Source organism: Engraulis encrasicolus, chromosome 24 (assembly GCF_034702125.1).
Source record: "Engraulis encrasicolus isolate BLACKSEA-1 chromosome 24, IST_EnEncr_1.0, whole genome shotgun sequence".
Taxonomy (NCBI): Eukaryota; Metazoa; Chordata; class Actinopteri; order Clupeiformes; family Engraulidae; genus Engraulis; species Engraulis encrasicolus.
The window spans coordinates 5,273,984-5,286,483 of NC_085880.1; the positions used below are offsets into that span (position 1 = coordinate 5,273,984).

Sequence of the window (12,500 nt, forward strand, 5' to 3'; positions counted from 1 at the left end):
AATCGTAGGTGGCTGAAGTATTGCTGCCCTCACAAAAGTGTCTTTCGATGAAACAGGAATCCTGCAAAAAGGATTTTTGCTCTGCCATTTAATGGTACAGTGCAGATCAGTAATTTAATATAGTGCAGTACAATGCGATGATGAAACGCACTGCAAGGCGAGGTGCTATGATGTAATGCAGTGCGATGGCAATGTGGTGTGATGAACTGGTCTTGAGTTGACTATGAAGGTGAGCAGACAGCCACGTTGTCGGCCTCTTGCCCATGGAATCAGTCATTAGTAGCATCGAGGGGGTGTGGAGCTGGAGGGGGGAGCCAGGTGAGTGCGTCACCCTGTATTCCTTCCTCCCCCCCTCGCCTCAGTGATCGGGAGTCATTAGTTCCTGCCGAGTCTGTCTACTTGCAACTCTCCTGTGTGTGTGTGTGTGTGTGTGTGTGTGTGTGTGTGTGTGTGTGTGTGTGTGTGTGTGTGTGTGTGTGTGTGTGTGTGTGTGTGTGTGTGTGTGTGTGCGTGTGCGTGCGCGTGTGTGTGCAAGAGTTTGTGTGTGTGTGTTTGTGTGTTTGTGTGTGTGTGTGCCCGCGCGTACGTGTTTGTGTGTGTGTGTGTGCCCGCGCATACGTGTGTGTGTGTGTGTGTGTGTGTCCTCTTACACTAATAGGCCTATTCATGTAAGAAGAAACTGCACTAAAAATTACCCTCTATTTACTTTAAATTGAATACTGTGAAAGGCTTCAATAAATTGCATAGTGCAATGAAACATTACATTCATAACAACAATGGAATTATCCTCTTATCTTAGTTAAATCACTATTAAATAAACAGTAATAAACTTCTCTTTGTGTAGAACCCATCAGTAATAATAACTAGTGTTATGTAAATAATAGTAACTACTGTAAGGCTAGTGTAACTAGTGTAAGGCTACTGATGGTAATCAGCATCAGTATCAGTAATGGGCTACTGATGGTTATAAATATCAATAATTAGTAATGGCTACTAATGGTTATCAGTATCAGTAGTCAGTATCAGTAATATCAGTTATCAGTAATCAGTAATCAGTATCTGTAAAGATCGTGAAGATCGTAAACATATTCTTTTTCACCAGTGACGCTTACAACGTTAGCCTGGTCAGTGCATTGGGAACGTTCGGGACAACCGTTATTCTTGTCGGCATTTGCTAACATTTCTGTGGCTAACCATTGATATAGTGCAGGAGATGGGACAAGGCACTAAACGGCTAAACAGATGTTATTCCTCACCGTTGCTCCTAATGATGTGCTCAAGGGGATGAATCCGGTGAGTACTACAGTGATAGACACACAGCGGTGAATGGTGATGCCTGGCAGTTCTCGGGGGTTAGCCTGTTAGCAGAAATGAACGTTCGGGGCAACCGTTATTCTTGTCGGGCATTGCTAACATTTCTGTGGCTAATCCATTCACACAGTGCAGGAGATGAAGAAGGTATTGGAAATTACAACTCTAATGGAACCCTCCTACTATCAAAGTGTGCTGAACATGAGCTGGTCATAACAAATACCCTTTTCCGCCAGAAAAACAGGTTCAAAACCTCCTGGATGCACCCTCGATCAAAGTGTTGGCATCTCATTGACTATGTTATTGTCAGGGCTAGAGATCAGAGGGATGTTAACATCACCAGAGCCATGACCTGTGCAGATGAGTGTTGGACTGACCATTGCCTAATTCGCTCCACAATGAACATCCAGCTACACCAGACACGGAGGTCCCAAACGAAGCAAACCCGTCCTAAATTCAACACCGACAGCTTGGGGGATACAAAAAGAGTTCAAGAACTTCAGAAGACCCTACATGAACGACTCCCAGAAGAATATCCTGAGGATGTGGAAGAACACTGGCAGAGCCTTAAGACCATCCTACTCGATACCTGCAAGGACACCCTTGGCTACAAGACCAGGAAACACCAAGACTGGTTTGATGACAATGATGATGAAATAGAACAACTAATCAACAACAAAAGGATAGCCTTTTGCTCTTGGCAGCATGACATCAATTCCAAGGTTAAAAGGCAGGCCCACTCCAATGCAAAGGCACTTGTCCAGCGCAGGGTGCGAGAGTTAAAGAATCAGTGGTGGACAGAGAAGGCTTTGGAGATCCAGAGACTTGCAGACTTGGGTGACACCAGGGGCTTCTTTAATGCCACCAAAGCTGTGTATGGTCCAAGTTATCGAGGCCTCAATCCCCTCAGCTCCAAAGATGGGAAAACACTGCTGAAGGACGAGAAAGAAATCAGCTCCAGATGGGAAGAACACTTTCGGGAGCTACTGAACCGAAACACTTCAGCTCACTCAGAATCCATCAACCAAATTCCTCAGCAGCCTATCAGGAAGTATCTGGATGACCCTCCCACTGAAACTGAGGTTTTGGATGCCATCAGGAAACTGAGTAACAACAAGGCCTCTGGACCAGATGGGATTCCTGCAGAAATCCTCAAGCAAGGTGGGCCCAAACTTCTCAGTCACATCCACAGTCTCCTTACCAAGATCTGGAAGGAGGAGAAAATCCCTGCTGAACTGAGGGACGCCCTGATTGTCACCATTTTTAAGAAGGGTGATAAAGCGGACTGTGGCAACTACAGGGGCATCTCCCTCCTATCCACCACAGGCAAAGTGCTGGCCCGTATTTTGGCCAACCGACTATTACCACTGTCAGAGATGATCCTCCCAGAGTCGCAGTGTGGCTTCCGCCCCGCCAGAGGAACCTCCGACATGATCTTCACAGCTCGTCAGCTGCAGGAGAAATGTCGAGAGCAACACCTACCCCTGTACATGGCATTCATCGACCTCACTAAGGCCTTTGATTCCGTCAACAGAACTGCCCTCTGGTGCATACTATCTAAGATTGGATGCCCAGACAAATATCTGAAGATCTTGCGCCTACTGCACGATGACATGACCGCAACTGTAGTTGGGAACAGTGGCTGTGAAACAGACCCTTTCAAAGTGGAGACAGGAGTCAAGCAGGGCTGCATTATTGCACCAACCCTCTTCTCCATTTTCATTGCCACCATCCTCCACCTCACCAGTCAAAGTCTACCTGAGGGTCTCAAGTTCGTATACAGGACAGACGGTGGGCTCTTTAACATCAACAGGTTCAGGGCAAAGACCAAGGTGCTCACATCCTCCATCATGGAACTCCAATATGCTGATGATAATGCCCTTGTGGCTCTGTCTGAAGAAGAACTCCAGAGCATCATGGACGCCTTCGCCAGAGCCTACCAACTCCTGGGACTTGATATTAACATCAAGAAGACTCAGATTCTGTACCAACCAGCTCCTGGCACACCCCCAAAGGTTCCAACCATCCACGTGGCCAACAACACCCTGGAAAATGTGGACCAATTCATGTATCTGGGTAGTCTTCTATCCACAAGATCTGACATTGATGCAGAAATCCACCACCGAATTGGGTGTGCCAGCACAGCTTTTGCTAGGCTGAGGGACAGGGTATTTGAAAACCGTGATATCCTGACTAAAACAAAACTCATGGTGTATCGAGCCGTTATTCTTCCCACCCTGCTCTACGGAGCTGACAGTTGGACTACTTACAGTAGACATCTGAAAGCCCTTGAGCAATATCACCAGCGATGCCTACGTAAGATCCTTAGGATCAGCTGGGAAGATAGACGCACCAATATCAGTGTCCTACAAGAAGCCAACATCCCAAGCATCACCTCAACTATTGCTAAGCACCAGCTACGATGGACAGGTCATGTGATACGCATGTCAGACAACCGCCTTCCAAAACGAATTTTGTATGGCCAACTAAAGGAAGGAAAGCGTACCCAAGGAGGGCAGAAGAAGCGGTACAAAGACATGATAAAAGTACATCTCAGAAAGTGTAGCTTCAATGTCAATAACTGGGAGGAGGCGGCCCTCCAAAGAGATATGTGGAGAAGGTTGGTTCATGAGGGTACAGCACAACTAGAAGAGGACCTCCACCATGCTGCAGAAACAAAAAGGCAATTGAGGAAGGAGAGAACCACTGCCAAAATGAATCCTCACATCCAAACAACTATCTCCAGGACAACAATCTACATATGCCCCCACTGCAATAGAGACTGTGGATCAAGGATCGGCCTCAACCGTCATCTGACGACCCACAAATGACCAGACCCAACGTCAGGAGGACAATCATACTCGTTTCGAGTGATCGCCGATGATGATGATGATGATGGTGTGTGTGTGTGTGTGTGTGTGTGTGTGTGTGTGTGTGTGTGTGTGTGTGTGTGTGTGTGTGTGTGTGTGTAATGTGGTAGGGGGTGAAAATAACAGCTCCTCCTTCCATCTGGCTCTGAGCCCAGTGAGCATCACACAGAGACAGGATTGCACAGGGCTGTCCATGATAGTCTACGACTCACACACACACACACACACACACACACACACACACACACACACACACACACACACACACACACACACACACACACACACACACACACACACACACACACACACACACACAGGAGAAGAAAGAAAGAAAGAAAGAAAGAAAGAAAGAAAGAAAGAAAGAAAGAAAGAAAGAAAGAAAGAAAGAAAGAAAGAAAGAAAGAAAGAAAGAAAGAAAGAAAGAAAGAAAGAAAGTGCATGGACTGAAAATTACACACACACACACACACACACACACACACACACACACACACACACACACACACGCACGCACGCACGCACGCACGCACGCACGCACGCACGCACGCACGCACGCAAAATCTGCAGAAGTTTATACATTCTAGTCAAGTAGAGCATCACACCACGAGGAACAGCGGAGCAGTAGCTAGGGGCCCCACACACAGTGAAAACACACACACCACACACTCACAAACACCAAACATAAAAGAAAAACATGAACTTACTTGATCTTGTCAGAATCTGATAAGGACTCCTGTAGGAATGAGAGAGAGAGAGAGAGAGAGAGAGAGAGAGAGAGAGAGAGAGAGAGAGAGAGAGAGAGAGAGAGAGAGAGAGAGAGAGAGAGAGAGAGAGAGAGAGAGAGAGAGAGAGAGAGAGAAACACAGCATTAGTCCACAGTGCATTGTGTTTGTGACATCTACTGCAGTACTTACTAAGTGTACTAAGAGGTTAAGAGTAATGGCCAGTAGTCACCAGGGACTTAACCAGCAGACCGCTGCTCTCAATGTCCAGCCCAACCAGCCTGCAAATTATTATATATTGCATAAAGTCTATTCCCGTTCTCTCATTCTCGTTCTCCTCTCTGCTTCCCTCCTATTCTTTATCTTTCACACTAATACACTCTCTGACTCTCTGGTGCTTTCCTCCTCTTCTCTTTGTCTACTATTTTCTCCATCTCCTGTCTCACATAGTGTATCTGGCTGCAGCACTATGCAACAACATTGCTGAATGTTGCAATCAATGACCTTGTGACTTATGCTTGATATTTCACTCTTAATGTTGTGATTTAGCCAACTCTCTGTTCTAAAGCGCCATGTTACACAGAAATTGTTTCTTTGTGATGTGAGTTTTGCACGCTGCATTTTGTCCATTAGGTCACTGAAATAATTTCAATTTCAAATACTTAGAATAATAAATATAAGTATAAAAAAATATAAATTTAGCATATTCTACATAGTGCTATAGTATGAAATAAAATGTATCTATTACATACTTGATAAGTGTTAAAAACAACAGTAGTCATGCAGAGGAGGGTGAGGGGGATCTTAGAGCTGTGGAGGATAAACATGTTAAGCTGCAGAATTGGACATGACAAGACATTAAATCACATTACACAGCGTGATAAGCAACACGAGGGGAGCAGCCAAAGGGTTAACCAGCCGAACGTGACAGGCTCCCCTGCGACAGGCGTTCAACATGATGTGCTCTTAGCGGCACCAGTCAATAAGAATATGCTGCATGTCGGCTATGAAATCAATGTGACAGCCCCTGTCGCCGTGCCAAGGCCTGCCCCATCGCGCTGCGCTTGAGTGCATGGGAGCGGGCGGCAGCCAGTGTTGCCAGATTGGGCAGTTACCCGTCAGTTGGCCATCTGCGGGTAAAAAATTGGCCATTTAGCGTTTTTTTTCCTGCAGTTTTATTACCACAGAATACAATGCAATTTGTTGAAATTGGGCGGAATTTAGCGCTTCCTGGCGGCTTTTGGGCACCTTTTGGGCGGGATTTGATCAGGCACATCTGGCAACACGGGCTGCAGCATCGGCACCGGCACCCGCATCGGCACCAACTGACAGGCATGACCAAGGATGAATGAGCTCACCAGTACATACAGAGAGACATGGTTAGGCTTATAAGCGACAATTACACTGACCGGTGTAGAGATCAGGATATTAGAGGCTGACATGAATATTAAAACTGTCTATGTACATCTTACAACAGTGAAGATGGAGCCACGTGGTTAGGCTTAAACGCTAGTATGCTAACATTGACATTAGCCACAAACTGATGGGTGTAATGAAGGGGCATGGCCGCCATAGAGGCTTGCATGAATATCAAGTATTTAACTAATAATATATAACACACTGTATATACAAAATACATCTGTCTTCACTATTGAATATTTAATATTCAAAAGTGAAGACAGATTTGTGGTTAAGGCTAATGCGCTAGTCATACACTGACCAGTGCAGAGATAGGACACTATTTCCACGTCTCAAATTGCACACTTGTGCACCTCGGGCACTATGTTTCAGTGCGTAGAGTGAAAACGCTGAAATCAACAGTAAATTCAGAGCATTGAAAGTGCCCAGATGCTGCCCTAACCATGGTCAAAGAAGCAGTGCGTGAAAGATGGACACAGCACGCACTACGATCACCATGCTGTTAACATAATGGAAGAATTGTGGTGTTCGGTTCACTCAAAGAATTTGGTCAACACCCTCTTAGTTCTGCTAATAGTAGTGATGAGATACCAAACTCTTCATGTTAAGCCATGCATGCAAGATCGTTACCATGTGGAGTGACTCAAATGTAAATACAAGCACAAGATGCTGTGTAATGTAAACAGTAGCCAACTGATATTTTTGCAAGCTAATCCTATGCTAGCCCGTCACTTCCAGTAGGAGCACAGTGTATGGTGCCCAAACTTTCCCACCACACTATGTACTAACACTATGTACTAAAGACATCAGTGCACTGTGTGCACTATACACTGAACAGTTTGGCTGTTGGAAAGCTCATGTTTGTTCAAAAGCCCTTTCATGCTTCCACATATGAAACAAAGAACAGTCTGTGTATGATTTACGAGATATTAAAATATTAAACCATGTTTATATTAAAAAAAAAAAAAAATTAGTAATTTCCAAGGTTAGGCTATAATACCATTAACATCTTCAGAGACTTTGGTCTTTAGTTTTTGAGTCATGTCAGAGATCATGTAAATTAAAGGTTGAAACGAGTTGTAATAAAGAAGTAATAGATTAAGAGAAAGCTGAAGGGTGGTAAGGTGAAAGGTGAGGAGTTTGCACGTCTGGGTAGTGGAGCGGCAGGATTGCACTTTTAGGCTAGTGATAATTCAAACAGGGTGGGAGTGATTGGCCTCTCAAGCAGAAAGTAAAGCTATGAACATATCCAAGATATTATGTTCCAAACCAAACACCTTCCTTGGTAGCTAGAAAAATCAGCCCCTTCTTTGCTGAGACAGAGCTGCTCCGAGAGTTACTGGTGGATTCTGAACAAAACTCTTCAGCTTAGCCTTTTTCCTCTGGCAAGTAGTAAGAGGGTAAAAGTCTGAGACTCTTGAGTCCTTGTCTTCATCCCTACCCGTCTGTTAGATCCTCATTTCTCTTCCCTCTCTCCTTTGCTCTGCTTTCATGCTCTATCGGCCCCCTCTCCCTCCGCCTTATTTCTCCAATCCAGCACACAAGCGAGTTAAACTGCATTCAGTTGGCTGCCCTCCAATCTTTACCTACCTACCTACCCTCAGGTCTCATTTCGGCTTTCTTCTCAGTCCCTCTTCTTTTACCTCGTCTTCTTCTATCTTCTGTACTATTCCATTCTTTCTCACATCCTCAGAGTTCTCTCTCTGTCTCCGTCTCTCTCTCTCTCTCTCTCTCTAATGCTGAAGAGTGTTAAACTGAGGTCAGGGGGCATCAGGGGTAAAAGTAAGGCCCCAGCTCTTCATTTTCAATCACACACAACCTCCTGATCTCTGACCATTCAGTCTCTCCTGCTGTACCGTCATCTGCATGAGTCCTAGGCTGTGTCCAAAATCACCACTCATTTACTACAGAGTGCAATAAAGACTATAGGTGTGTGAGCTACTAATTTATTCCCTACTGTACATGTCGATGTATGGCGCTCTGTAGGATTCCCGAGCTGTGTCCAAAAACACTCATTCAAGACTGCACTACTGTATATACCATGTATCACACTAATGAGTACAACCCTCACCTTTCTGCAGATTTGTAAGTATATCTTTTCATGGGACAACATTTAAGAAATTTCACTTTGACACAATAAAAATTAGTCAGTGTACAGCTTATATAACCGTGCAATTTCTGGTTTAGCCGACGACCCATGTAAACAATTGGGCTACCTAACACGCAACTTTCTGAAAGTTTGTGTGAGACGCAAGTTATTTAAACAAGCTGGTTTTAATGGTATTAAGAAGCTTGGAAACAAGTTGATCCGCTCATGCGGTAGCTGCACAAATACTGTAACTAAACCAAACTACATTTATAAGTGCAATGTTATCCAAGGCCACTTCTTCCATATCATTCCTCTCAATCAGTAAGTGTGGACGGCAGTACTTTTCCCAAAGTATTTTGTGATTAATATTTAATGGTATTTTTTCTATTGTATATGAATTGTAAACATGCAGTGGTAGATAACATATCATAACCAGGCACAACTAAGCAGAAGTGGATAGTCCAGTCATTCCCTACACAGTGCATAACACATAGTGAATTACATTTTGCCCCACATGCCGCTGCGCTGTCCTCTGTGGGAGTCAGTATCTGTTTCTAAAAAATCCATTCATTCAATAAGCTTACACAGTGCGTTACACGCTGTAAGCTACTATGTTGCTTCCTACATGGCTCTGTGCTGTCCTCATTGAGATGACACCAGTGCCACTAACAATCGATCATCCAAAGGTTGCATATAAAAACCATATAGAGTCATAGGTGTGAATAAATCAGCCGCTCTTGCTGGCAGAGCCATGCAAAAATGCCTTTGACGGTCAATCAATAACTTGGACACAGTGCTTACCCTCTGTAGTGCTTACCATGAGCTAAACTAACATAATAGCAAATGTTTAAATAAAAGCACCACTGACTAGATAACCCTCCCTCAGTGTTTTTTCACTGAACGGCCTAGGAAGTTCCATGATGAATGGAAGCAATAGAATGCCAACATTCCTCGTCAATCTGAAAAAATAAAACTTCCACGGAAACTAGAAACAGTTTAGATACGTAGACACAGGTCGACTTGCAGAACTACCACTCTGTGGTGCGGTTTCTTTTTTTAAAAAGTTTATTTATTTTGTTTTTGCTAATTTTTTTTTTGTCTTTTTTGACTTTTTAAATGTTATGATAGGACAGTGAAGGTAGTGACAGGAAGCGAATGGGGAGAGAGAGACAGGGAAGGGCTGGCAAAGGACCCGGGCCGGGAATCGAACCCGGGTCGGCCGCAGGGTAGACGAGTGCCCTACCGTTTGGCCACGGCAGGGCATGATGCGGTTTCTAAATGGATTGATTGGTACTCCCTTGGATACAAGAATTCACTCCTCCTGCTTTTTTAACCTTTTAACTGTTCTTATTACTAAGTAATCACAGAAAATGTTTTTGCTAGCATTCGTTTGTATGTCAGATCTCTTGACATTGTAAAAGCTTGGGTGGGTTTTTTTTTGTATCCTTACTCTGGACAACAAAAGTGTCTGTTAAAGGTAAGCGGCGCACAACGTGATGTAATCCAAAGCTCTGTGATCTGTCCTTGTGGAGATGGGCCTGGATAAAGAGGCTGCCGGCTGGCTGTTGAATCAGCTCGTGGCAGAGCCTACGTCAGCCCTCGCAACGCAGCCCTCAGCCCTCAGCCCCTGCATCGCTTGCTAACCCTGGCCATCTGGAATCTGTCCCTGCCGAAAGCCCAGGCTCTGATTAATGCCATGGCTATTTATAATAGCATCCAACAACACAGCCAGCCAGCCAGTCAGGCAGGCAGGCAGGCATGTGGGAAGGCAGACAGAAATGAAGGCAGCTAGTGTTGAGCAACGCAACTCCACCTGCCTGGGTACCTTTAGCAGAGCATGAAAGCGGAGTGGAGGTGTAGGACACACACAGAGGGGATTCTCAAGGGACAAAACCCAGCTACCTGCTCAAGAGACAACGGCAGCAGGCGGGGGGGGGGGGGGGTATTACACAAAAGGCACTCGAGGGGGATAACAAGAGAGGGCCCTTTCTCCAGGAGCACACAGAGGAGACGATGCCCTCGAGGTGGCAGACTGCGTTATCATCACTCTTAGGGGAACAACACACATGGGCTGGATTGCTAAAGACGCCGAACTCCATTATTGCCGATAGGGAGCGCGAACAAGAGGGAAAAGGAAGAAGGGAGCGCCCCATAAGGTACACAGACGTACACACACGGAGGGAGGGATGTTTTTTTTCCCTTTTTCCAAAGGCAACGGACCCTGTAATCGCTCCTGGGGAACACACATGGAGGGTTGTGGAGGAGACAGCTCCCATTATTTCTCTCTGGGGGGAGAACACAGCAGGCAGGAAGATAAACGGGGTGCCCCGCAAAGGAGCACGCCGGCGGGATTGGGGAGAACGTGCAGAGCAGACGCCCACATACCTTGAGTTGTGATAAAAAGGAGTGCGAGGAGTGCTGTGATGATACAGAAGCTTTGGGGCCTTCAGCCTGCGGGCCTGCAACAGAGCTGAGCTTGGGAGGGAGGGGAGGCGATCTCTCGGCCGCGTCCTTGGACTGTGTCCTAAAGTCCGACTTGGAGGCAGGGTGCTGCGCGAGATGAGGCTGTTGTGCATGTGGTTGCTGTGGCAACTGTTGGGGTGGGGGTGACGTGTGGTGATGGTGGTGTTTGTGTTTATGGCGATGGTGCGAATGCTGATGATGTGATGAATGGTGATGCTGGTTGTCACGGTGACTCCTCTCCTCCCAATCTGATTCGCTGGTTCTGCGAGAATCCCTTCCTCCCCCTCCTATTACACCTCCGAGCCTTCCATAAAGCGATCCTTCAGATTTGGGCCTGGCTCCCTCGCGCTCCTGGTCCACCCGCCATTTTTCCGTTGGCGGTCTGACTGGGCTGTCCATCCTTGGCACGTTCAGCGTTTTGGGTCGGCTCTGTTGTTGTTGCTCTTTCTCCATCTCCCTTTCCCCCTCCCGACCTCGGCCCTTCCTGGTTGCCTGGTGCTGGGCGACCCAGTCATCCCACCGCCTCTTCTCCGGCTTACATTCCTTATGCTTGGGGTTCTGGCCCATGCCTGTACCTGAGCCCGGTTCTGGCTTCTTGCCTCCCAGCAAGTGCAGGTTTGCAGGGGTGAGCACACGGTAGGTGATCTCGTCAAGGAAATGGGAGAATTTAATCTTCTGCTCGAGAAGCTGCATCCGCCAGTCCGCCGGGGAAAGCGAGCCAGTGGAGGAAGGCGCCAGGCCCAACGGAGAGCACTTACCCTGGCTGGACGACCCACCCAGCTCCCTGTCCAGAGACGTGCTCTTGGGCTTGTACCGGCGTCCAGGACTCTGTCCCAGCGCCTCCACCGACTTGGCCTTGCGAAGGCCATCTGCACCGGGCGACTTTGGGGATGCTGGCGCCGGCTTGAGAATGCTCTTGGGCGGGAACGGAAGGGGTCGGGCGTGCTGACGGGATTCCCTCTGCAATCGCCGACTACCACGTGGGGTGAGAATCTCCGTGGTCTCCTTGAACATAAGCGAGCGCTCCGGGCTGCGTGTCGTGGGCGAGCCGCCGTGGACGCACAGCTGTGAGCTCTCCGACGTGGCCGGCTCGTCGTCTGGTGACAACGCCAACAGGTCCTCGCTGCGGCTCAGGAACCGGCTCATGCCTGCCGGCCGCGACCGAGGAGGGAGAGTCACGGCCACAGTCCCATGACTAAAGATCCGAGGGGGCGGAAGCACGGTAACGTCCAGGCTAGACAAGCTGGAAACATCCAGCTCGCTGTCCGATATCAGAGACCACGACGAGGAGAACACGCTAGGCCCGTCGGGGCTGCTGGGGCGCTTAACGGGGAATTGGTCAGCGAATCGCGTGCGGTGTAAAACGGGAGGCAGTGTGTGGTTGCGGAGACAAATTACCTGGCAAGATTCGGATTGGCCGACACCAGATGACTGTTGCGGCGGCGGAGGTCCAGGCGGAGGGCCCTGTGGTACCAGGCCCGTGGGCGGCAGACCCGGAGAGACGGGCAGGTCCTCGCGGAACACCGGCATGCCGTGCCGCGTCTCCCGGTGCTGCGGCGGGGCCTTGCGGTACGGCTTCCTGGCCGGGCCTGCGCTCGTCATCTTGTCGCCGTCCTGTCACCT

At 47.5% G+C, this 12,500-nt stretch overlaps 1 protein-coding gene across 3 annotated transcripts in view; it reads right to left on the reverse strand.

The window, feature by feature from the left end:
- The window catches only part of tjap1 (tight junction associated protein 1 (peripheral)), a 155,016-nt gene that overhangs the window by 64,648 nt on the left and 77,868 nt on the right, over window positions 1-12,500 (reverse strand). For all 3 annotated transcript variants that reach the window (XM_063191583.1, XM_063191585.1, XM_063191584.1), the window contains exons 4-5: window positions 12,276-12,500; window positions 4,889-4,917 (exon numbers count right to left, since the gene is read on the reverse strand). The exon at window positions 12,276-12,500 is cut by the window's right edge and continues 46 nt beyond it. In XM_063191583.1, the coding sequence (XP_063047653.1) occupies window positions 4,889-4,917; window positions 12,276-12,479 (233 nt within the window). In that variant the 5' untranslated portion in view covers window positions 12,480-12,500. The remainder of the gene's footprint in view (window positions 1-4,888; window positions 4,918-12,275) is intronic.